Source organism: Anomaloglossus baeobatrachus, chromosome 11 (genome assembly GCF_048569485.1).
Source record: "Anomaloglossus baeobatrachus isolate aAnoBae1 chromosome 11, aAnoBae1.hap1, whole genome shotgun sequence".
Lineage (NCBI taxonomy): Eukaryota > Metazoa > Chordata > Amphibia > Anura > Aromobatidae > Anomaloglossus > Anomaloglossus baeobatrachus.
In genome coordinates this window covers 175914305-175941112 of record NC_134363.1, presented here as the reverse complement: position 1 = coordinate 175941112, position 26808 = coordinate 175914305, and the positions used below count along the sequence as shown (strand labels likewise).

The following is a 26808-nucleotide window of genomic DNA, read 5'->3' as shown; positions in this document are numbered from 1 at the left end:
TAGCGATAGGGTCGGGGTCGGATCTGACTTTAAAAAGTTGATGATCCACCCAAAACTCTAGAGAGTCTCCAGCGCAACGTTCGGGCAGTGTCGGCATGTTTCCTAAGAGAGTGCCTTGACAAGTAGATCGTCTAAATATGGGATCACAGAGTGACCCTGAGAGTGCAGGACTGTGACTACTGCTGCCCTGACCTTGGCGAAGACCAGTGGGACTGTCGCTAGCCGGAAGGTAGAGCTACGAACAGAAGGTGTTCGTCTCCTATAACGAAGCGTAGAAACGCTAGTGCTCTGGATCAATCGGCACGTGTGGATAAGCATCCTTGATGCCTAATGATGCTAGGAAATCTCCTTGGGACATTGAGGCGATGACATGGCGGAGGGATTCCATCCGGAACCGCCTGGTGTCCACGAGCTTGCTGAGCAGTTTTAGATCCAGAACGGGACGGAACGGCCCGTTCTTATAGGTACCGCAAATAATTTGGGGTAAAAACCGTGACCTTGTTCCTGAAGAGGAACGGGGGTCATCACTCTTTCTGCCTATAGAGTGCACCCTGTTTGCAGAAGAGCAGCGGCTCGGCCGGGAGGTGGAGAAGTTCTGAAGAATCGAGTTGGAGGACGAGAAGTGAGCTCTATCCTGTACCCGTGAGACAGAATGTCTCACACCCAACTGTCATTGACCTATGGCAGCTAAATATCGCCAAGGCGGGAGAGCCTGCTACCGACCGAGGATGCGGAGAGAGGAGGCCGCAAGTCATGAGGAAGCCGCCTTGGAAGCGGGTTTTCAGACTATCTCTTTTTTGGGCGTGACTGAGCCCGCCAAGAATCTGAGCTCCTCTGATCCTTTTGAGTCCACATTGGACGAGGAAAAATGGGACCTGGCCGAGCCTCGAAAAGACCGAAACCCCGACTGGCTCCTGCTCTGTTGGGGTTTGTTGTGTCCGGGCTGAGGAAAGGATGAATCCTTACCCCTGGACTGTTTAATGGTTACATCCAAACGCTCACCAAACAGTCGGTCAGCAGAAAAAGGCAACTGGTTAAGCACCCTTTTTTGGAAGCAGAATCTGCCGACCATTCACTTAACGAGCAGACCAGGCTCTGCTTAAAAACACGGAGTAGCGGAGGCTACTGCCGCACGGTTCGCAGAGTCTAGGGCAACCTGACTCGCGTAAGAAACAAATGCAGACATTTGAGAGGTTAAGGATGCCACCTGCGGCACAGATGTACGTGTAACCGTGTCAATCTGTGTAAGACAAGCTGAAATAGCTTGGAGTGCCCCAAGGGTGAGAATGCTGGAGCCAACGGTGCGCCGACAGCCTCATAGATGGATTTAGACCAGAGATCCATCTGTTTGTCAGTGGCATCTTTAAGTGCAGCTCCGTCTCCCACTGCAACTATGGATCTAGCTACAAGCCTGGAGATTGGAGGATGCCGCTTGGGACACTGGGTCCAGTCCTTGACCACGTCAGGGGGCAGGGATAACGTGTATCCTAAGCCGTTTGGAGAAGCGCATATCTGGATAAGTGTGGTGTTCCTGGACTGCCTCTCTGAAGGCAGAGTGGTCCAGAAAAATACGTGAAGCTGACTCCTCCACTGGAGGAGCTGGGTGAGAAATAACCAACATTCTATTGATGGACGCTATAAGATTATTCACTATGGCGTCACCATTAGGTGTATCCAGATTGAGAGCGGTCTCAGGATCAGAATCCTGAGCCGCTACTTCCGCCTCATTACACAGAGAGTCCTTCTGCTAGGACCCTGATGAAACCGAGGGCCGCTCATAGTGAGCCCGCTTAGGCTGTCTGGGACTGACGTCTGTGCAGAGCCGTGACTCTGGGATGCGTGTGACATTCCCGGAGCTGTTAGTTGTTCACACTGAGGGGGGCCATGGATCAATGATTCAACAGTGCCCATGTTGTGAGAGACATGTCCGGACTGCTAGGCTTCTAGTATCATAGCCCTAGTCTCAGAAAATCTGTCAGTAAATACTGCAGACACCGTCCTCATCCTCTGGCCTTTAGCAGAGACTCCGGCTGAGTTGGATACAATGGGGGTCTATGTAACCTGCCGGCCGTATAGCCGTACATGCTGTAGCGGCTGCATAGAAAAACATGTGGTTCTGCACCTTTGTTTTACACAGAGAATATGCTGATAACTCCTCCGCACAATCCAGGAGGGTATATACAACGTGCGACCAAACAGTGCAATGTATATAGTAGAAGCATATCTATAAGTGCACTTCTGCACTAGTGGGGTTAGCACCACAGGTGCTGCTTAACGCCTGTTGCAGCGATTGTGTGACTATCAGAATGCCAGGGTCTTCCACACTTGTCTCTGTATCGTACAGAAAACTGACACTAATGGCTGCCGGCGTCCTGTATAGAGAAGGAAGCCGTGGGCGTGCCTGAGAAAGTGCGGGAATCCGGTTTCACAGTGCACACAGTGAGAGGGGTGGAGTATGCAAAACATACTCCAGCTCTCAGCGCTGCTGTGCTATGCAGCGTCACGCCCCTACCCTGACTGTCAGGGCTGTGGGCGGTAACGAAGGGAGACTAGGCCCAGAAGCCGGGGACTCGAGTTAATAAGCGCGGCCGGCATATCAGTGCTGGCCGGCGCGGAAGTCCCCGGCGCACCACAACTCCCAGCGGCGCCTTAAATAAAAACGGCAGCGGCGTTAGCGCGGTAGTCACCCAATACACTAACACACCCAGCAACGCTGTGGTGTGCGATGGCACTAGTGCGGACAGCGCCGCTGTCCCTGGCGCACTAACACACCCAGCAGTGCTGCCGTGTGTCTGCGCGGTCCCCACAGGGACACCGAGTACCTCCATGTAGCAGGGCCATGTCCCTGAAGATACTCCGCTCCATGTCCAGCAGTACCAGGGGCTGTGGATGGAGCACGGCCTCAGTGCCTGGAGACCGATAGAATCCCACTTCACCCAGAGCCCTGTAAAAAGGGATGGGGAAGGAAGCAGCATGTGGGCTCCAGCCTCCGTACCCGCAATGGGTACCTCAACCTTAACAAACACCTCCGACATGAAGTGGGGTGAGAAGGGAGCATGCTGGGGGCCCTCGTATGGGCCCTCTTTTCTTCCATCCGACATAGTCAGCAGCTGCTGCTGACTAAACAGTGGAGCTATGCGTGGATGTGTTGCCTCCTTCGCACAAAGCACAAAACTGGTGAGCCAGTGATCCCACTGGGGGTGTATAGCCAGAAGGGGAGGGGCCTTACACTTTTAAGTGTAATACTTTGTGTGGCCTCCAGAGGCAATAGCTATACACCCAATTGTCTGGGTCTCCCAATTAGGAGCGAAAAAGAAGATGGAATCGTTGGTAAGAAAGTCATAGAAATGACGTGAACTCCGCAAACAGCAGGAAAGCCTGCAATGGCTGACAGATTATTGCAGCATCTCGTATGGAAAACAACATCTCTCGGATAAGACAACACCATTAAAAAGGACAATTCAGTTTGATATACCCCGCAAAAAATTACAACAAAGGACCTGATTCATCAGTATTGGATTTTTTTCCACGCCATTCTTGTTAAACTAAAGAGTAAAGTAAATTGTGCCAAATTTATTACATAACGACCTCCTCTTAATAAATTTGGCACAACTTTCCCCTGCCGTGCACCAGAATAAGAAATCCTCCCCGGTCAGGAACTGGGCTACATTTCTCTTTTACTTTACGCCACGTTTGTGGGACGTGGCTGGCGAAACACTGCAAAGTTTTTAAAAACTTGATGGAGCTGGCCTGATGTAAGGACGCCAAAAGTTGCAAAATTTTTGCTCAAAGCTTTTGTGAAATTTAAACAGTTTTTTGCCATAAACAGCCAGAAGAATTTAGGCCATAGTGTTAAAGCGCACCAATCACCAGGATTTTCCTAGATAACCTAAAGCCAGTGCTATACTGGCACTATCAGGCTGATTCTATACATACCTTTAGTTGTCAGCTAGGATGTATAGGTTTTGAAATGCAAGCAAGTAAAGTTTGTAAACTGAGCAGCTTTGAGTGACAGCAGCTGCCGATCAGCTGATAGCTGGGGGGTATTCATAATGATCCCCGCCCCCTGCCTGTTCATCCTCCCCCTGTTATTTATGCTAATTCCATTATAGTGTTCTACTAATGGTTGTGACTATATCCCAGTGACTAGAAGGACCGTGGGCATGACTAGCTTGGTTAGTGGGCATGGCAATGTTTCGTTCTGTGCACTATAGTGATGCAAGGCCTGAACCACTCCCACCTGGGGGTCTTAACCCCAGACCCCCGCTTGTATTATAATCAACTCCATGCCCATGTGGACTTAGAAAAATAATGTTACTTCCTGGTATCAGCTATGTTGGTGGAGGCCCTGCCCCTTCCGGTCACATGGGTATGACGTCAGCAGAGGTCCTTCTAGCCATCTTAGTGAAGATATTAGTAATAGGTAACGGCTAAATCCCAGTGGCTAGAATGACCTCTGCTGATGTCATACCCATGTGACCAGAAGGAGCAGGACCTCCACCAACATAGAAAATAATGTTGCTTTCTGGTATCAGCTATGTTGGTGGAGGTCCTGCTCCTTCTGGTCACATGGGTATGACATCAGCAGAGGTCATTCTAGCCACTGGGATTTAGCCATTACCTATTACTAATATCTTCACTAAGATGGCTAGAAGGACCTCTGCTGACATCATACCCATGTGATTGGAAAGAGCGGGGCCTCCACCAACATAGCTGATACCAGGAAGCAACATTATTTTTCTATGTTGGTGGAGGCCCCGCCCCTTCCGGTCACATGGGTATGACGTCAGCAGAGGTCCTTCTAGCCATCTTAGTGAAGAGATTAGTAATAGGTAATGGCTAAATCCCAGTGGCTAGAATGACCTCTGCTGATGTCATACCCATGTGACCAGAAGGAGCAGGGCCTCCACCAACATAGCTGATACCAGGAAGCAACTTTATTTTTCTAAGTCCACATGGGCATGGAGTTGATTATAATACAAGCGGGGGGCTGGGGGTACGACCCCCAGATGGGGGGTGCAGAGGGGGACTAAGTCCCCTTTTGCATCATTACAGTGAATGGGAGGAAACATCACCACGCCCAGTGACCAAGCCAGTCACACCCACTAACCAAGCAGGCCACGCCCAAGTTCCTTCTAGCCACTGGGATATAGCCACGACTATTAGTAAAGCGCTATAATGGAATTAGCCTAAATAAAAGATAGGGGGAGGAACAGGCAGGGGGGCGGGAATCACTATGATGACCCACCCCAGCTATCAGCTGATTGGCAGCTGCTGCCAATCAAAAAGCTGCTCATTTTACATTCTTTACTTGCTTGTGTTTCAAAACCTATATATCCGAGCTGACAACTAAAGATATGTATAGAATCAGCCTGATAGTGCCAGTATAGCACTGGCTTTAGTTATATAGGAAAATCCTGGTGATTGGTGCGCTTTAAAAGGACTCAGACTCTGCAAAAACATAACTTACCATAGTATAATGGGTTACCAAATAATGCAGTTATAACATCACACTGTTACGCTATGTGCCAAAGAGTTTTTTTGAAGCAGGTCCACTTACAAAATAAAATAAAAAAAATGCATGGAAGTTTTTTCAAAAACACTCAAAAGACTCTTCCTTATTTATTCCAATTTGAAAAACACTTTTCTAACCATATTTCACTCTTTTGGCCTTTTTTACCACTTCAGGCTTTGAAAACTGCCTGGAAGTGTCTCCTGATGGAATATGCTCCAAACTTGGCACTGTCCAACCACAAACCTGCAAAATTGCATTAGGAAAAAAAAAAAACATAAAAAGAAAACAAAAAGCTGTTCCAAATTTTTCAAAAACAACTTTCTCTATCGTTTCATTGGGGGACACAGGACCATGGGTTATGCTGCTGTCACTAGGAGGCTGACACTAAGTAAACAGAAAAAGTTAGCTCCTCCCCAGCAGTATAACCCCTGAGCCGGAGGCGGGCTCAATCAGTTTTTTGCTTAGTGTCGTAGGAGGCTGATGTGGGCCGACTGGGCCCCCTTCAGCCACTTGATTTTTTGCGTATATTTTTTTCATTTTTTCTCTCGGCGACGCTCGTCGCTCTCATCTGTTGGAATTCTTTTTTTCTGCAGGTATCGTTCTCTCTACTCAGCTCTCGCAGCCCGTGTGGGTACCACTCCCCTGGGTCGCAGAAGCTTGACTCGTCGGGCCCTCTCCCCCGTCCAATTCCACGGTACCACTCCCGGGTTGGCATGTGGGGCTATTCCTTCCGGGGCACCCCCTATTCACCCTGCGGTATCACCCCAAAGGGTGCAAAGGGCATACAGCAGGGACTGGACCTCGCAGCGCGTCTGGATGATGATCGGGCCCGCAGCGCTGCTTCACTACAGGGGGCTCCCTGCCCCAACCGGCGTCCACCGACCCTGCCTGCCTGCCTGCCTGCCTGCCTCATTCTTCTTCTGCGGCCCGCAGCCAGCCCTCCGGTGTGCGGAGCACGCAGACACAAGTGCAGAGCTCCACGCCTGCACACTGCCAGATGCGGCGCCGCCGACCAGGTAGGACACTCCCCCTACCTTCTCCCGGGCGGCTTCAAGATATAGGCCCCGGTCCGGGCCTACTCACAGTCACCGAGCACCTCGGCCGGTGCCCGGACATTCCTGCGCGCTGCCGCTCCCGCAGGTAGGACCGTCGGTCGCTACTTTTCCCTGCGCCGGCTGTTGCAAAATTTAGGCCCCAGTCCGGGCCTACTCACCGGGCGCCACCAGCCACGTCCCCATCTGGCCCTGGAGTCCTCTCTACACCCGCAGTGCTCGGCCGGTTCCAGCTGCCGCGCCGCCGCTCCCGCGGGTAGAACCGCGGTCTCTAGATCACACGCGCCGGCTGCCTCAAAATTTAGGCCCCGGCTTCGGCCCTGTCTCCGGCGTCACAGGCCCGCCCCCCGCCGCATCGCTATTGGTCGCCGGCCGCTCCGTCTCCGCCCTCCACTCAGCCCCAGGCATCACAGTGGGGGCGGTGGATGCTTTTTCCCGCTCTCCTGGGCCCGCCTCCAGCCTCCCCAGCGTTCATCAAAGAGAAAAAAAAAAAAAAAAGGGGATTATGTCAAACTCCTGGTATGCGGTTTGCTGACGCTGCAGCAGCCCGTATATCAGGGGAAAATAGACCCAAGTCTTCCATGTTTATTAAATACAGTGGGGTTTTTTACTCAGGGCTGGCGTTTTGTACATTATATTTTTTTAACCCCTTCAGGTACCTTTTTCGGGCTTGCATCAGACACATCCCATAGGGTTAGTCTATAGAGCTCTCAGAGCAGAGTTTTTTTTTGTTATTTGGGGCCAGTACCTCAAGTTTGCGTTTTCCTTAATGGTAATTTTCCGCACATAATGGCAGATTGGGGTTGACAGCTACCGCAGTCACTGGCTCCGCACGCCCCTGTATCTCGCCCCTGTCGGCTGGTTAATACCCTGTCTCAGGCCAGATATTCCCTCGCTGACGTCCCTCGGGTTCGTACACATGCGCCGCGTCCCCCGCCGACGCTTGGTCATACCATCCACAAAACGGCGCCATTCCCTCGGGGAGACGAGTTCCGTACCAGGGACTTTTTGCCTAGGCTAGAAGCGGACCCGCCAGGTCTCGCCTTTCGTGGCCCCCCAGTTTTTCCACCTTATTCCCAAGGTCCAGACTGCCCCTCCTCCGGTAGTCTTCCGACCTCCCGGGTGATGGCCCAGGCTTTCCACCTCCGCTGGACTCCGAGCAGGACCTGGATGTTTTGGCGCAGGACGAATAGCATGCTCGAAACGGTGAGTCAGGCCGTAAGGCTACGGACAGCCCCTCTTCTCTCTGTGCACCCAGGTCTCCTTTAGGGCGTTTGGAGCAGACCCTTGATGTGCTCGGGGGACATCCAGAGTTCGCCGAGTTACCGCGTGTTCACAGACATCCACCAGACACGACGTTTACCAGCGGTAAGCCATGTCATTGTCATTATTCCCTTCTCCAAAGGGGTTTTCGGAGAGTATGACCATGCTGCACTGGAGTCGTTGACCACAGACATCTACCAGACACGGCGTTTACCAGCGGTAAGTCGTGTATTTTGGTCATTATCATTCCCCCGTAGGGCTCTGGAGAGAGGGGGCAGTTACCTTGCAGAGACGAAGAGGGCAGGCCCCTGCGGTTTCATTGGAATACAGTTCGCCGTGTGACTGCGTTGTCACGGATAATCCCAGGCCTCGATTTTTACCGGTGGTAAGTCCTTTTATTGTCATTACCCCTTCTAGAAAGGGGGCTCCAAATGGAAGGGGCACCCCACCCTGTAGTCGACCCGCCTGTGTTCCTCCGGGTTTCTCGTCCCGAACGTGGCGTCCCTCGGAGAATCAGCGAACTCCATACGCAGCGGACCAAGTTCCACCTAGGCTGTCCCAGGACTGGTTATCATCTTCAGTGAGTACCCTCTCTTCACATACCTGGAGCCTGCCTGCCGCTCGGCCTGAGCCTCTACCATCAGTGTGTCCACCCGTCGAGGCCTCTGACTCGGGATCAGGTACGCAGATTCGGCATCTAGGAGGCCGCTGACTTCCCTTCGGTCCTTAGGGAACGCCCCTCTGAAGATAGGCGAGTTCAGTGGCCCCCCTTGGCTACGTCAGGGTAGAGTACTTCTCTCCCCTAGACTACGTAAGGGAAGGGTTCATCCCTTTCCCGGCATCGCTCCAGAGGCATCAGGATCGTCCCCTCACACTAGGTTCCAGCCGTTCGCGCCGCTCTCGTCAGGAAGCCTCTATTCCTCCAACAGCCCCTCCGCCTTGCGTGGCAGTGGACCGTTCCAGTTTTTTATAAGAGCGCTGACAGGGATCTCTGTCCCTGCGCACCCTACTCTACAGGGCTGCTAGGTTCTCTACGCCCAAGTACGGCCGGGAGGTCCAGGGTTCTCCCTTCAAGGTTCCTTGCTTGAGGTTAGACCGTCATATTCACTTTCCGCTACTAGAGTAGCTGAGATACCGGAACGAGTCCTCCCAGACCCCGGCTCGGTCCATCATCCCTTAGGCACGGTTTTTTCGAGCCCGTTCAGGAGGAAGTACTCCTCACGCAGGAATAGTTTCCTTCCTGGCACAGAGTTCCGCGTACCCATGCCACCCGCTCCCGTTCTGGCTATGCGAGCCCTCGGCGGTTTGTGCAGGTGATAGCGACGGTGCACGTACCAGATTTCACCCCTTCTCTCCAGTGGACCACACTGAAGATTAAAGACAAAGAGGGTTCCGTCTTCATGGTTGATCCGCCATTTTTCTCATAGCGGACCAGTCTTCGAAATCGTCCCTTGAGAAGCTTCCCTTCCCTCCGCTGGAGGATATTCTCAACCGTCACCAGTCTCCCGTGCTGGGGTATGCTACCCCCACTTTTTCCTCGGCACGGTCCCGAGGGTCAGCCCTAGAGCGTTGTTTCCCCTTCAACATTCCGGAAGCCAGAGCCATCCGGTTAGCACGGCTACAATTCTTCTCTGGGTCGGGCCTTGCCCAGTCAGTTTCCAGTCGGACCATGCCACAGCGGTGACATGCATCATCCACCAGGTAGACCCAGAGAGTGTCATGGCAAAGGAAGAGGCCAAGAAGATTTTGCCCTGGGACGGGTCCATTAACTCGCTATCTCGGTCAGTCCATCCCTGGCATGGACGTTTTGGACGGCCGATTTTTTCGGTAGGAAAGACCTCCCTTAGGAAAAGTGCTCCTCAACAGGGAAGTCACCAGTCAGTTCACGGGCGAGGGAAGACCTCCAGTCGTGGACTTATTGTTCTCCCGTTCCAACTTTCAAGTCAATAGTGCTTCGAGTGTACCACCTGCTCTGGTCTAGGTGCGACTCCCTCGACCGGTCGTGTAGCCTGTTCAGGTTCTCCTGCATCTTCCCGCAGCTTCCCATGGTCTCGAGGGTTCTCAGGATGGACCAAGGCAACGATGCCTCTGGAGTGACCCAGGCGACCATACTTCGCAGAGCCTACTCAACTCCTCACGGAGGCCCCGGGGCTCCTTCCCGACCGCCAAGTTATCTGTGTCGGGGCCCCTCTCCTCTACCGGGACTCAAAGGCCCCAAGTTCGACGGCCTCACCAGTGGATCCCGGGTACTGCCTCAGTCATGCTGTTGACAAGAGGATTACAGACAACGTTGAGGGCCGGGAATCAAGTTTCCTCCAGGATTTATTTCCACTAGGAAAGAGCTCCCCCGGTGGGTGAGGACCACATCTTCCCTCTTTTTTGCTGGCATTCTTCCAGTCAGATCCGAACGCGACCCTCTCGCGCGTCCCTGTATGGGCCAGTTGTTGGCCCGTTTCGCTTCGGATTTTTTCGGAGTCTTTTCACTTCCGTCATCCAATCAGAGCCTTCGCTCTGAGAAGCGTCCATCTGGCTCGGCTGTTTCATCGTTTCACCAAAAACGTGGATTCTTTTTCCAGTGAGGGGTTCGTTCAAGGTACCCCCTTTTTCCCGGCTCCACCTGTTTTTGTTAGGTGGGCGCCTCGTGGCCATCTCGTTGTTACAGACAGCATCAGGGCGGACAGCCCTCTTGTCGTTCTTCTCCCCTTTTTGTTTTCCAGCGCCTCCAGCAGGACAGGGGGAGGCTCCGGCCAGAACTCTTCGTTTCTGTCCAAGGCAGCTCGCTGTTTCCTTCCAGAAGAGGTGTTTAGTATTGAGTTTTCGGTTCTAGTCTCCTCTCTCATCCGGGAAGGGGCCTAGTTCGTTCCAGAACTGGTACGAGCCCTCAGTCTTACATGTCTGCAGGACACCCTTTTCGGTTACACCGACAACCAGTCCACCCTTCCACCCGGTCCCAATAGGCCCATGCCAGCGCCAGGGGCCTGATTTGTTCACATGGATCCATTACTCCATGTGTGAAGACTATCGCATGAAGGGCGGACTTCCGCCGCGGTCTACCGAGCAAGGGATACCCCTTGGGCGATTGGACTACAGATGTCGACCGTCCAGGTTCCCTGGGCCGCCACCCGATCTAGTCGGCATACCTTTACTAGTTTCTACCAGGCTCACACCCAAGCTTCGGCAACGGCCAGCCTTGGAGTAAGGTTTGCGGGTGGCAGTGACACACCTGTAACAACGTCGGTGCTTGTAAGTCTGGCGCAAGCCCGACGGGGAAGCGGTTACCTTCCTATCTCCGGTGATGGTTTTTCTTCCCACCCAGGGACTGCTTTTGGACGTCCCATGGTCCTGTGTCCCCCAATGAAACGATAGAGAAAGAAGGATTTTTGTGTACTCACCGTAAAATCTCTTTCACTGAGTCTTCATTGGGGGACACAGCACCCACCCTGCTTGTGTTATTTGTTATATATATTTCCTGTCGGTTACCTCAGTGGCTATTTCCCCAGGCCACTGGTCACACGACTACTATTCATAGTTTTTATCTGTATTATCCAGAATGGTTTGATTCTCCTCCTACTGCTTGTGCACTAAACTGATTGAGCCCGCCTCCGGCTCAGGGGTTATACTGCTGGGGAGGAGCTAACTTTTTCTGTTTACTTAGTGTCAGCCTCCTAGTGACAGCAGCATAACCCATGGTCCTGTGTCCCCCAATGAAGACTCAGAGAAAGAGATTTTACGGTGAGTACACAAAAATCCTTCTTTTAAAAGCTTCTGCAAGGAAGGAGGATTTCCTAAAAAGATTTCCACTAGAAAATGCATCCTTTTTGAGCTTTTCCAAATAATTCTACATGCACATAGCCCTTTAATTCTCTCACCTCTGCCCTCGGCATCTTCCATTGTTCCCGCCAGTGGAATTAGGTGACCTCTAATAAAATCATGCTCAACCCCGAGTATGGGAACAATCAGGTCGGAAGGTCCGGGGTCCGGTATCTCCATTCCGAGTACTGCGGGGATCCACAGCTCTGTCTTATTAAACCTAATGAGTCCTAATGCCGGAGACACAGAAATAGGAAAGAATCCACCCTTCATGAGAATGCCGATAATGTCACCTTATATACTAATTCTCATTTTGTTTTTTAGTTTCTGATTCGTTTTCTGTATTTATCTAGTATGTGGCCACAAAACTTTATTTCAATTTCAATAAAAAATGCCTTTCGAAAATTAATTTTGGAAACCTTTTGGTTTCAGTCAATGTTTTCGTGATCATTCCTGGTGTGAACGGGTGCTTGAAAACAGACACAAAACCTGGGCTCTGTGTATACAGAGCTTGAGAAGCGACACTTCTGTTACTTCAATATATACCTCTTCCAAGCTTCAAAGAACTGACAGAGGGACTGGAGCCAAAGCCAAATTATGAATATTTGGGTTTTTTTTTGTGAAAAGGGTAGATCCTATAGTTATGGGAGACACATTTTTGGCATCGTGATCCCAAGTGAAATAACATACATGTTATAACTTATTACATAACAGTGTGATTGGCGCATCAGCCCCAAATTAAAATCAGGCTGATGAATGGATATATATGTCATATTTCCTATCTGTGGAAAGGTAGAATCATGATAGGAAATCTATCATTAAAATCTTCCCCCTGGGACCTTCAGGATCAAAGATATCCTGAAAGTCGATGATTCCATAATTTTCTACAGACTGGAGCCATATCCCATTATCAGCCCCATCTGAGGTCACTAAGGGAAGGCATGTGAGAGTGACTGTCCTCTAATTACATTGATACACTGCTTTGTAGGAATGTTCCACATTTCATTGGAATTCTTCCCTCCATACATCTGCGTCATTTCCGTGACATCAGGTCTAATACTTTTCTTTTGTTTATCTATTTTATTTTTATGTCACTGTATATAGCGTATTGTTTTGTCCCTCTTATAATATCTTTTGCATATTTTAAAAACACTGTGTACTTTTTGGATTAAATATATAAAATTTAAAAGCTTTGTTCCTCTTGCTCTATAAACTGGTCTAGTACTTTTCTTTTATTAATCCCTTTTATTTTTATGTAACTGTATATACTGTATTATTTTGTTCCCATTGTAATAACTTTTGTATATTTTTATTAACACTTTTCAGATTAATTATATAAAATGTACTAGCTTTGTTCCGCTTGCTCTATAACTGCATCCCCGAAGCTTCATGAGGCCAAATGTTACCAGTAATGGCTGTCCAATTGGCCTATATAAACGATTGGTGGTGGCAGCTAGTTTTTCTTGGGTTATTTTAGAGATTGACAGTGACTGTACCAAGGTATATATATTCAATAGGTTGGAATAAAGTGTTTATATACTATACGTTGAGTGTAAAAGCACCCATAATAGGCACAGTAGCGAAAGCCACCATTGCCTCATACATCAATTGTTAGTCAATTGCGTATTGTTGTGATGATTAGAGGCGGTGGAGGGCTGTTCGTGACACTACTTAGAGCAGGTCTAGGTGAATATACAATCAGCATCTGGTAGATGAATCCTCCACGACTTACCTAAACTTCCTCCATAACATTTGATATCTATCGCCATTTTGTGCTGACTGGTAACATTGTGCATCCTCGCCATCACGTACTGATTCCTTACGGTAAATGCTTTTTCCATGGTCTCCACAGCTTCGGTTAGAGCATTATATGAATGTTCAAAATCATCTTTTACGAGAGGCAGCTCTTCTGAGAACAGGTCCCTGTGCGCCTTCATGGCGTCAATGACCGTGATCTTGGCCATCATTAGGTTTGTATCTAGGAATGTCTGGAGGCCACCAGCATGAGGAACCACTTTATCCTGATGGAGGGCTGCCCCCTGAATCCGAACTTTCTTCCCACTTAGCGGCTCAGAGAATATATCCCCCAAAACCAGTATGGAGCCTGAAGAAGACATTATGCCTCCAAGTGGAATCACATCTCCTAAGAGTAGAAAAAGCGAAAGACGCTGATGACAAATCTAGACTTCTAATAGAATATATTTTAACATTAACCCCATAACGAACAACTACTATCCTTTGATGGTGGGTGGTGCAAATCCGTAATCTGCAGTAGGAAATGGATCTAGTATGTACATGATAAATGTCTTTCTGGGGTACCTCTCTACTCCGACACGGACCTCGGCTGGCTCACCTGTCTGACCCTCCTGCGATGGCCGCTCCGTTCCCGTTCCATGCTGCTGTCTCCCGGAAGCTGTGTTCTCATCACAGGTATCCTGCTTCTGCTCTAGGGGTTTGCATGAGGCCACACCCCCTTTCTTATAGGGCCAGCACACCCGTAACCCGGAAGTGCCTCTCAGGTGAGCTTCCTCCTTTTAGGAAGTGCCTGGGCAATTAATCTAATACATTGCTAACACTGTGCTGCTCTTGTATTGTGCTAGTTTCTGCTGCTGACATATTTTTTTGTTTCAGTGTATTGCTGCTGATATCCCTAACTTGCCGTTGCCACTACAAGCTGCCACCCCAGCTGCCTACCACGATACCAGCTGCCGCAAAGTATCCTCACAATCTGCTGCTGCTGCATCCATCCATCCTGGTCAAAACCTATACGCCTGCTGCTGTTATCTATCCCCAGAGACTATCACTCCCGTACCCCTGGGGCCAGCCGTCGCAGCACTAGTCTTCCCAAGTGGCATCGGTCTCACACCTGCAGCATAACACCCTCACCATTAGAGGCTTTGGTGAAAACCAGGTGTGGTTCGGCAGTCAAGAATCTTGGGGTTTTCTGTGTGCTGTGGCCCAGTGGGTTCACTAAATCCCTGCTCGCCTGGTGAGCGCAAGACATTGCCTAACGCAACATAACATAACTCACCTGTAGTCCTATCCAGCCCGATGCCTAAAATTGGAAATATTTTCCCGTGATCCCCCATCATAGGACCTCCAATCTCTATAGGTGACAGTAGGTTGGTTAGTGGATGGAGGTACGTGCCCCCTAGAGCCAGCCATCGCTGTGTCTTTGGATGTCTCATCACTGCTAGAATCGGAACCTCCAAACCAGATACCAGATCCACCATTGTGGTATAGTTTTCACAAGAAGCTTCATGTAAATCGGCAAATTTACAATCTACCGGCAAACCTGTGCTTGGATCCAGAGGGTATGGGATATAGGGCAATATTGGCACATCCGACTTCCAAATATTTCCTAAAATAAAAAAGTAAATGAAGATATTCTGCAAGTCATCCTCTGTACTGTCCCCCCCAAAAAATAACAAAGCCCCCCCAAGGGAATGGGCATTTTTGACTCAATCAGCCATATCCACTGAATTATGGGCCTAGGTGACGACAGATATTAATTGCATGGATTTCCTCGCTTCCAGCTCCTCCTCTGCGGGACAGGGCTCCTCTTTGGCTTTGGGTACCACCAAACATGGCGTCTTGATGTTGGCCTGTACAGCCGGCATCAGAATGGCATGAGCGATGGCGTCAGAGGAGCCTGGCCTAAAGGAAGGACAGGAGCTCACTAAATGATTCTGAAGGTCTGAATTATGGAGTTTACTCTGGAGTCTGAATATTGGCATCTGGCCTGGGGTATGGTCTAAGGTCCAAATATTAGTCTGATATGGGGGCTCAGTACTATGAAGTCTGAATATCAGGGTTTAGCCTGATGTCTTTAATATCAGAATACCATATTGGGGTCTGGGAGTATAGTCGAAATTCTCAATATTGGCTCAATTCTGGAGGTCTGCAATTTTGGGTGGGATATGGGTTGAGATTTGAAATCTGGAGTGTTGTTTAAATTTTGAAAATAAGAGGCCTGAGTGTCAAGCCTGGCTATTCTCCTGACCAGAGCAAACCTGTCCACCACCAGGGAAGGAAGGGGCAGGAGTGTGATGGCAATACAGATTTAGACAGACAGGGTGAAACCAAACCTCAGACACACTGCAAGCTCACAGTAAGAAACAAAGGAGAAAAGCCAGAGCAGGAAGGTAGCAATAAAAGGACAACAAGGCTTATCACCACAACCGCACTCACAGCAATAATGCATAACAACCACCTGTAGGTCTGGATCAAACCACCTCTCCAGACCAGTATAGATAAATTATAGCTGCCCCTAATGGAAGTGTCCAGCCAGCATATATAGGAGGGGAATGAATGTGATTGGCTCCCCCACAGCATGTGATCAAAGGAGACTAACAAGCAGCACAGCAGAGACTAAAGGCCCCGTCACACACAGAGATAAATCTTTGGCAGATCTGTGGTTGCAGTGAAATCATGGACATATTGTTCCATTTGTACACAGCCACAAACCTGGCACTGATTGTCCACAATTTTACTGCAACCACAGATCTGCCGCAGATTTATCTCTGTGTGTGACAGGGCCTTAACTCTTGCTAGCCTGCCTATGAACTACTAGTCTGTGGGTCGACACCTGAGTCTGCCTGCGCTGATTACAGACATCAGAGAAGTTAGCACACAGAATGCCACAGATCCTGATGCCGCCATGGCAGTCGACGATGTTTGCAAAAATCTCCTTGTGACATCCTGGGTCTGACCACTGGGATCGATGGTAAGAGGTTTAAATGCATCATATTTTAGAATGTTTTACACATCTTAGAAAATTTACACCAAAACAACACAAATGTGTGCAATTATCTATGTATATAAAGGGATCACAATACAGATAATGGGTGGAGCTGTGCAAAGAGAAATCATCCATCTACTGAAGCTTTCCACCTACCAATAATCCAAGAATATATAAAACCATCCACATTCAGGTCCTCCATCCATGTATTACTGTCACGATGATCAGGGAGAACAGGGGACAGGGGCTGGCCCTCAGGCTAAGGGGACCCTAGCTATCCCTGATCTCAGAGATACCCCTGAAGGTGGAGATGTCTGAGACGCCTTCCTGACCCTGCTCCTGACCAGCCCTGATCTTATACCCCCTCTGCCAAACCCAGGGGAGGACCGGAACAGAAGTGTGATAAAACCCACAGAGATAGACAAACAAGGGAAACCAAAACTATCTCACAGCGAGATATAAGACTAGAAGAGGTAAGGAGGAAAATAAGAGCAGGGAGGAAACATCAAGATGACGGGAGAACTTCCACAACAACTCCAAGCACCACGCAATATAATCACCAGCAGGAATGGGGCACAACAGCAAACAGACCAACACAGTAATAAACTATAGTCAGCATGGGAAGACAGAATCCACCATCTTAAAAAGGCGAATAGCAAATGTGATAGGTTTCCAACAACATGTGATCCCAGATGTAACCAGCAGGCTAGCACAGGTTAACTCTTGCTAGCCTGATCATGAATGAACACACAGCTGGTCGATGTCTGAGCCTGCCTGTGTAACTCAGAAACAGCAGAGAAACCGTCAGGCGGAGTGTCAGAATCTGTAGTGTGAACAGCGTCTGATGCCACCATGGCACAAAACTCCATGTGAAAATTGCCATCCTTCCACCATCAATAAACCAAACTAATCTATCATGAATACAGTCATCACTCCATCCGAAATATATACAGTATATAAATAAGAAAAAAATAATATATATATATATATATATACACACTGTATTATATATATATATATGTATATATATATATATATATATATATATATATATATGTAAATATATATATATATATACAGTATAATTAGATATATACACAAAAGTCTTTCTTACTGGATGCTGAATCGACTGTTGAGATGAGTTGGGAGGTGACCGGATCGTATCCAACATTGCCAGCGATTGGAAGCACTTTTCCCGTTTCGCTGTGTACAAAGTATTCACCAGGAACCGGAGTCAGATAATGACTGGACAGGAGCATGACCGAATGTGGAGCCGGAGTGACCAGTCCAAGTATCCGGTCCAGAAACACCACGTCAGTGTCCTGAACGGTGCCATCCAGAGCTGAGACAGAGGAAGTGAAAAATAGAAAAAAAAAATTATATTTATTTTTCTAGAGGGACCCCCCCAAAATTAGGAAAAGAAGGGAATTTTGTTTACTTACCGTAAATTCCTTTTCTTCTAGCTCCAATTGGGAGACCCAGACAATTGACAATTGGGTGTATAGCTTCTGCCTCCGGAGGCCACACAAAGTATTACACTTAAAAGTGTAAAGCCCCTCCCCTTCTGCCTATACACCCCCCGTGCATCACGGGCTCCTCAGTTTTGGTGCAAAAGCAAGAAGGAGGAAAAGTTATAAATTGGTTTAAAGTAAATTCAATCCGAAGGAATTTCGGAGAACTGAAACCATTCAACATGAACAACATGTGTACACAAAGAACAACAGCCCGAAGGGAACAGGGGCGGGTGCTGGGTCTCCCAATTGGAGCTAGAAGAAAAGGAATTTACGGTAAGTAAACAAAATTCCCTTCTTCTTTGTCGCTCCATTGGGAGACCCAGACAATTGGGACGTCCAAAAGCAGTCCCTGGGTGGGTAAAATAATACCTCGTAATAGAGCCGTAAAACGGCCCCTTCCTACAGGTGGGCAACCGCCGCCTGAAGGACTTGCCTACCTAGGCTGGCATCCGCCGAAGCATAGGTATGCACCTGATAGTGTTTCGTGAAAGTGTGCAGGCTCGACCAGGTAGCCGCCTGACACACCTGCTGAGCCGTAGCCTGGTGCCGCAAAGCCCAGGACGCACCCACGGCTCTGGTAGAATGGGCTTTCAGCCCTGAGGGAACCGGAAGCCCAGAAGATCGGTAAGCTTCGAGAATTGGTTCCTTGATCCACCGAACCAGGGTTGATTTGGAAGCCTGTGACCCTTTACGCTGGCCAGCGACAAGGACAAAGAGTGCATCCGAGCGGCGCAGGGGCGCCGTACGAGAAATGTAGAGTCTGAGTGCTCTCACCAGATCTAACTAGTGCAAGTCCTTTTCACACTGGTGAACTGGATGAGGACAAAAAGAGGGTAAGGAGATATCCTGATTGAGATGAAAGGGGGATACCACCTTAGGGAGAAATTCCGGAACCGGACGCAGAACCACCTTGTCCTGGTGAAACACCAGGAAAGGGGCTTTGCATGACAGCGCCGCTAGCTCAGATACTCTCCGAAGTGATGTGACTGCTACCAGGAAGACCACTTTCTGCGAAAGGCGTGAGAGAGAAATATCCCTCATTGGCTCGAAAGGTGGTTTCTGAAGAGCCATCAGCACCCTGTTCAGATCCCAGGGTTCTAACGGCCGCTTGTAAGGAGGGACTATGTGACAAACCCCCTGCAGGAACGTGCGTACCTTTGGAAGTCTGGCCAGGCGCTTCTGAAAAAACACAGAGAGCGCTGAGACTTGTCCCTTAAGAGAGCCGAGCGACAACCCTTTTTTCAATCCGGATTGAAGGAAGGAAAGAAAAGTGGGCAAGGCAAATGGCCAGGGAGAAAAACCCTGATCAGAGCACCAAGATAGGAATATCCTCCACGTCCTGTGGTAGATCTTGGCGGACGTTGGTTTCCTAGCCTGTTTCATAGTGGCAATGACCTCTTGAGATAACCCTGAAGACGCTAGGATCCAGGACTCAATGGCCACACAGTCAGGTTGAGGGCCGCAGAATTCAGATGGAAAAACGGCCCTTGAGACAGCAAGTCTGGTCGGTCTGGTAGTGCCCACGGTTGGCCCACCGTGAGATGCCACAGATCCGGGTACCACGACCTCCTCGGCCAGTCTGGAGCGACGAGTATGGCGCGGCGGCAGTCGGACCTGATCTTGCGTAACACTCTGGGCAACAGTGCCAGAGGAGGAAACACATAAGGGAGTTGAAACTGCGACCAATCCTGAACTAAGGCGTCTGCCGCCAGAGCTCTGTGATCTTGAGACCGTGCCATGAATGTTGGGACCTTGTTGTTGTGCCGGGACGCCATTAGGTCGACGTCCGGCATCCCCCAGCGGCAACAGATCTCCTGAAACACGTCTGGGTGAAGGGACCATTCCCCTGCGTCCATGCCCTGGCGACTGAGAAAGTCTGCTTCCCAGTTTTCTACGCCCGGGATGTGAACTGCGGATATGGTGGAGGCCGTGGCTTCCACCCACATCAGAATCCGCCGGACTTCCTGGAAGGCTTGCCGACTGCGTGTTCCCCCTTGGTGGTTGATGTATGCCACCGCTGTGGAGTTGTCCGACTGAATTCGGATCTGCTTGCCTTCCAGCCACGGCTGGAACGCCTTTAGGGCAAGATACACTGCCCTTATCTCCAGAACATTGATCTGAAGGGAGGACTCTGTCGGAGTCCAGGTTCCCTGAGCCCTGTGGTGGAGAAAGACCGCTCCCCACCCTGACAGGCTCGCGTCCGTCGTGACCACCGCCCATGATGGGGGAAGGAAGGATTTCCCCTTCGACAGAGAATTGGGGAGAAGCCACCACTGAAGGGAAGCCTTGGCTGCCCGTGAAAGGGAGACGTTCCTGTCGAGGGACGTCGACTTCCCATCCCATTTGCGGAGAATGTCCCATTGAAGTGGACGCAGATGAAACTGCGCAAAAGGAACTGCCTCCATTGCTGCTACCATCTTCCCTAGGAAGTGCATGAGGCGCCTCAGGGGGTGTGACTGGCCTTGAAGGAGAGATTGCACCCCTGTCTGTAGTGAACGCTGTTTGTCCAGCGGAAGCTTCACTATCGCTGAGAGAGTATGAAACTCCATGCCAAGATATGTCAGTGATTGGGCCGGTGTCAGATTTGACTTTGGAAAATTGATGATCCACCCGAAACTCTGGAGAGTCTCCAGAGCAATGTTCAGGCTGTGTTGGCATGCCACTTGAGAGGGTGCCTTGACCAGCAGATCGTCTAAGTAAGGGATCACCGAGTGTCCCTGAGAGTGTAGGACTGCTACCACTGCTGCCATGACCTTGGTGAAGACCCGTGGGGCTGTCGCCAGGCCGAAAGGCAGTGCCACGAACTGAAGGTGTTCGTCTCCTATGGCGAAACGCAGGAAGCGCTGATGCTCTGGTGCAATCGGTACGTGGAGATAAGCATCTTTGATGTCGATTGATGCCAGGAAGTCTCCTTGGGACATTGAGGCGATGACGGAGCGGAGCGATTCCATCCGGAACCGCCTGGTTTTTACGTGTTTGTTGAGCAGTTTTAGGTCCAGAACAGGACGGAAGGATCCGTCCTTTTTCGGTACCACAAACAAGTTGGAGTAAAAAACCGTGACCCTGTTGCTGAAGAGGAACAGTGATCACCACTCCTTCCGCCTTCAGAGTGCACACCGCCTGAAGAAGAGCATCGGCTCTCTCGGGGGGCGAAGATGTTCTGAAAAATCGAGTCGGAGGACGAGAGCTGAACTCTATCCTGTAACCGTGGGATAGAATGTCTCTCACCCATCGGTCTTTTACCTGTGGCAGCCAGGCGTCGCAAAAGCGGGAAAGCCTGCCACCGACCGAGGATGCGGTGTGAGGAGGCCGAGAGTCATGAGGAGGCCGCCTTGGGAGCGGTTCCTCCGGCGGTCTTTTTAGGACGTGACTTAGACCGCCATGAATCGGAGTTCCTCTGATCCTTTTGAGGCCTTTTGGACGAGGAGAACTGAGACCTTCCCGCGGGCCGAAAGGACCGAAACCTCGATTGTACCTTCCGTGGTTGAGGTCTGTTTGGTTTGGACTGGGGTAAGGATGAGTCCTTTCCCTTGGATTGTTTAATGATTTCATCCAGTCGCTCACCAAACAGGCGGTCGCCAGAAAATGGCAAACCGGTTAAGAACTTTTTGGAAGCGGAGTCTGCCTTCCATTCACGTAGCCACATGGCCCTGCGGACTGCCACCGAATTGGCGGATGCTACCGCCGTACGGCTCGTAGAGTCCAGGACAGCATTAATGGCGTAGGACGCAAACGCCGACGCCTGAGAGGTTAAGGACACCACTTGCGGAGCAGATGTACGTGTGACTGCATTAATCTGCGCATGACAAGCTGAGATAGCTTGGAGTGCCCAGACGGCTGCGAATGCTGGAGCAAAAGACGCGCCGATAGCTTCATAGATGGATTTCAACCATAGCTCCATCTGTCTGTCAGTGGCATCCTTGAGTGAAGCCCCATCTTCCACTGCAACTATGGATCTAGCCGCCAGTCTGGAGACAGGAGGATCCACCTTAGGACACTGAGCCCAGCCCTTGACAACGTCAGGGGGGAAGGGATAACGTGTATCCTTAAGGCGCTTGGAAAAACGCTTATCTGGACAAGCTCGGTGTTTCTGGACTGCCTCTCTGAAGTCAGAGTGATCCAGAAACATACTCAATGGACGCTTGGGAGACCTGAAACGGAATTTCTCCTGCTGAGAAGCTGACTCCTCAATTGGAGGAGCTGGGGGAGAAATATCCAACACCTGATTGATGGTCGCTATAAGGTCATTCACTATGGCGTCACCATCAGGTGTATCCAGGTTGAGAGCGGTCTCAGGATCAGAATCCTGATCTGCTACCTCCGCTTCATCATCCAGAGAGTCCTCTTGCTGAGACCCTGAATAGTGTGATGAAGTCGAGTGAATTTCCCAGCGAGCCCGCTTAGGCGGCCTGGGACTGCGGTCCATGTCAGAGACCTCACCCCGGGATCCATGGGTCGCCCCAGGAGCACTTTGCTGCTCCAATTGAGGGGGGCCTGAGGTCAATGATTGAACAGTGCCCGGGGCCTGAGTCACCGGTCTGGACTGTAAGGCTTCAAGTATCCTAGCAGACCATTTATCCATACTCTCAGACAGTTTGTCAGCAAATACTGCAAACTCCGTCCCTGTCACCTGGACAGTGGTAGCAGGTGGTTCCACCTGGGCCACCAGTAGCAGAGGCTCCGGCTGAGTAAGTGCCACAGGGGCCGAGCATTGCACACAATGAGGGTCAGTGGAACCTGCCGGTAGTATAGCCGCACATGAGGTACAGGTTGCAAAGTAAGCCTGTGCTTTGGCACCCTTGCTTTTTGCGGACGACATGCTGTTGTCTCCTCTGAGTACAATCCAGGAGGGTATATAGCCAAAAATCAACAGTGCGACCGTACAGTGTAAATGTATAGCATATAAGCATATATATATATGTACACTCCGGCACTCAGTGGGGCCAGCACCTCAGGTGCTGCTTACCGACCGCTAAAAAGCGGTTGTGATCACCAGATTCCCTGCCTGAGCCTCCCAGAGCCTGTTGTCTCTCCTCTCCAGCGTTAGAAGTGCTGACAGGAATGGCTGCCGGCGTTCTGTGGAGAGGAGGGGGCCGTGGGCGTGCTCTAGAAAGTGCGGGAATCTGGAGCCCCACTGTGCTGGATGAGGGGGGAGGAGGATACAAGTATGCTCCAGCCCTCAGCGCTGACGTCCTGTGCAGCGTCCCGCCCTTCCCCTGACTGACAGGCCTGGGGGCGGGAATAAGCGATACTAGGCTGCAAAAGCCGGGGACTAAAGTAATAAGCGCGGCCGGCATATAAGCGCGGCCGGCGCGGTAGTCCCCGGCGCACTAACACACCCAGCAGAGCTGCAGTGTGTATGGCACAAGCGCTCCATGCGCGGTCCCCCAGGGGGACACAGAGTACCTCAAAGTAGCAGGGCCTTGTCCCTGACGATACCCGGCTCCTGTCCAGCAGATTCCCCAGGGGCTGCGGAGGGAGCACGGTCCCCTGTGCCTGGAGACCGATTAGGATCCCACTTCACCCAGAGCCCATTAAGGGATGGGGAAGGAAAACAGCATGTGGCTCCTGCCTATGTACCCGCAATGGGTACCTCAACCTTAACAACACCGCCGACTAGAGTGGGGTGAGAAGGGAGCATGCTGGGGGCCCTGTTATGGGCCCTCTTTTATTCCATCCGATATAGTCAGCAGCTGCTGCTGACTAAGATGTGGAGCTATGCGTGGATGTCAGCCTCCTTCGCACAAAGCATAAAAACTGAGGAGCCCGTGATGCACGGTGGGTGTATAGGCAGAAGGGGAGGGGCTTTACACTTTTAAGTGTAATACTTTGTGTGGCCTCCGGAGGCAGAAGCTATACACCCAATTGTCAATTGTCTGGGTCTCCCAATGGAGCGACAAAGAAATCAGAGTTTTTATTTTGCAATGATAATGAGAAACAGGTCATTCTGTGTGACCACAGATGTGATTGATGGCCACATTTATGACGTGCTTTGTGGTCATAAATTAACTGTGCTGAGCTCTGACAATGACAGATAGAAGAGTTACAAATTTCCTGCCGGCAATAGCTCACTGATGGATTCTCAGTTGACTCATTTAGTATCCATCCATTTGCAAAAAAATAAAGAGGATGTAGAAGTGCATTTTTGTAAATGAAACCCAATTGCACTTTTTTTTAAATTTTTTAGCAGCCCAAAATATATGCATTTAAATAATAATAAAAAATAATTAATGTCTGGAGTACAATAATACACCATTAAAACTTACCAAAAAGATCCCTCTTAGTCAGTAATCTGGTCCTGTCCTTATTAACCAGATATGCTCCAGTTCCTTCACCCAGTACGCCCCACACTTTAAGCCTGTTGCTCTCCTTCATCACGGCTGTGTACATTGTATTGCAAGACGTGTCGAACTGCGCCAGGTACCTGTATAGTGAGGAGCACATGGACGCTGCGCTCACGTGATCACTTGATTGTCATGTTGATTTGACAAACTCTACGTACTATTATGTCAAGTTACTAGAGTTTTATAGAGGATCTGTCATCAGATTTGACAATACAATAACAGACTTCTTAGACCTAATGAAGTTGATGTACTTACTGTGAAAATCAATGTCAGAGTGGTTGTATATTAATTTATGAAACATGTCAGGATTGTAAAGGTAGTTTAGATTTTATTTTCATAGTAAGTACACCAGCTTCATCAGTGCTAATACCTTATGAAACATTTCCTACCTAATATTAAAGTAAGCATGCCTGCTCTAGATCTTTATAATATCAGGATTGTGCAGCTATTCTGGAATGTATTTTCATAGTAAGTACACCAGCTTCATCAGTACTAAGATATTTATAATAATATATTGTAAAACCTGATGGCAAGTCCTTGCTGTGCTCCCAAGTATTTATTTGGGGGCCACTTTCTAGCAGGATGGAGTGAGTCACCAGGTTTGCGTGTGACTTACTTTTGCCATTTGGCTGCATACTCGCCCTCTTGGGACGCCAGTGTCTTATCTTTCATTAGCTCTAGCATCCTGATGGACTCTCTCAGCGCTGCTTTAAACTCCACGCAATGCTCCTCGTGGGACTTCTTGTCCTCCTGCAGGACGTGCAGCTGCTTATTCAGGAGCTCTTCATACTCCGCGGCCAGACACTTCCTCTTGGATATCTCCAACTCCATCTGATGACAAAATACAAGAAGAGCGGTGAGTTACATATGGACAGTACGTGTCACAAGGACTTTTGTATAAACTTTGCTAACTGTCATGGCGGCATTGGGTTCTGTTCAGATTGCAGATTCTGACACTGCGCCCGATGGTTTCTCTGGTGTCTGGGATCAACACAAGTAGACTCGGGCGTCAACCTGCTGTGTGCTGATTAATAAGCAGGATAGCAAGAGTTAATCTCTGCTGGTCTGCTTTGGTTATCGGGAGGCCTATCATATTTGCTCCCCTCCTATTTATGCTGGTTGACTCCTTCCACCCATGCCAGCTATAGTTTATTCTATGCTGCTCTGTGAGGTGTGGTGTCACAGACTCTCTGGTGAAAGTTGTAGTTCTCCCTCATTGTTTTGTAGCTTCCTTCCTGCTCTTGTTTTCCCCCTGAATATCATTTTGTCTTTACCTTTGTATGTGCGTGTGGTGTGACAGAGTTTTGGTTTTCCCTTGTCGGTCTTTATTTGGGGGATTCAACACACTCCTGTCCCGTCCCTGTCTGTGTGGTTTCCCAGACTTTCTGGAGTTTGTTGTGCATTTTACTTGGTGCGTTTGTGGAGCTTACCCCTGTTGTTTTGTAGCTTCCTTCCTGCTCTTGTTTTCCTCCTGAACCTATTATTGTATTATCCTGTGTGTGTGTGTGTGTATGCTGTGTGACAGAGTTTTGGTTTCCCCTGTCTGTCTTTATCTGTGGTCTCAACACACTACACTACTGTCTTTCCGTGGAGGAGGGGGAACCACATCAGGACTGGTCAGGAGCAGGGCCAGGAAGGAGACTCAGGCCTCTCCACCATCAGGAGTATCCCAAAGATTAGGGATAGTATAAGGCTTGAGGGACAGATTAGGAACCCCGGTTCCCCGCTATCCCAAAGTCATCTTTACAGTACAATATCAATATTGTTTTTATTTATTACATTTATTAATTTAAAGGGGTTTTCTAAAGAGGGAAAAAATATGGCTAAAAAGGGAAAAAATGCCGTACAATAACCAAAAGGACCATTCCGCACATGATGAATCCAGTGTTAATGTCCATGTATTGCTTCTGGTGCTGCAGTAATCACATAATCTTTACCGTTAAGACCAGTGATTGGCTGCAGCATGAGTGTAGATAGGCACCGCAGCAAAAAAAAAAAAAAAAAATGGAGGGAGTACCAGCATTTGTCATTAGAATAGTGCATCCCCCAACTTAACCCACTTTTTCCACTCTTAGGAAAACCCATTGAAGCTGTAAAGCAGTGGACATGTCCCCTTAACCATGAGATCCAACCTCTAGGACCCCCACCAATCCTGAAAATGGGTCTGGTTTGGCGTTTTATCCCCATAATGGGACTGTAACGCCTGCCTGGATCAACAGACTCAGGTGGGATGTAATGGACAGACTAGAGGGAAGCCACTCGCCAAGCAGGACCCTCAGAACCCTGGAACCCTTTAACCCCTATACAGGGATTTGGAATTACACAGGGCCCTGGAGATCACTACCTGTGGACGGCTGCAGTCCGATGAGAGTAGTCATCAGGCAGGGTCAAACCAGGAATAGCAGAACAGAGACAGAATCGGCAGGCGAGAACGTAATCAGAAAACGGAGCAGAGGTCAAATCCGTATCGGGCAGTGAGGTACAAAAACAGTAGGCAGAAGGGTAGTCAGAAAACACGCAAAAGTCAGCACACAGGAATGACTAAACAGAATAGGGCGGACCAGGAGCC

At 49.7% G+C, this 26808-nt stretch overlaps 1 protein-coding gene across 5 annotated transcripts in view; it reads right to left on the bottom strand.

Annotated features, from left to right (window-relative positions):
• The window catches only part of LOC142257255 (uncharacterized), a 141342-nt gene that overhangs the window by 78925 nt on the left and 35609 nt on the right, over nt 1-26808 (bottom strand). For all 5 annotated transcript variants that reach the window (XM_075329411.1, XM_075329415.1, XM_075329413.1 and 2 more), the window contains 6 exons: nt 24856-25070; nt 24162-24319; nt 17496-17723; nt 14672-15001; nt 13373-13783; nt 11700-11870 (listed from right to left, as the gene is read on the bottom strand). In XM_075329411.1, the coding sequence (XP_075185526.1) occupies nt 11700-11870; nt 13373-13783; nt 14672-15001; nt 17496-17723; nt 24162-24319; nt 24856-25070 (1513 nt within the window). The remainder of the gene's footprint in view (nt 1-11699; nt 11871-13372; nt 13784-14671; nt 15002-17495; nt 17724-24161; nt 24320-24855; nt 25071-26808) is intronic.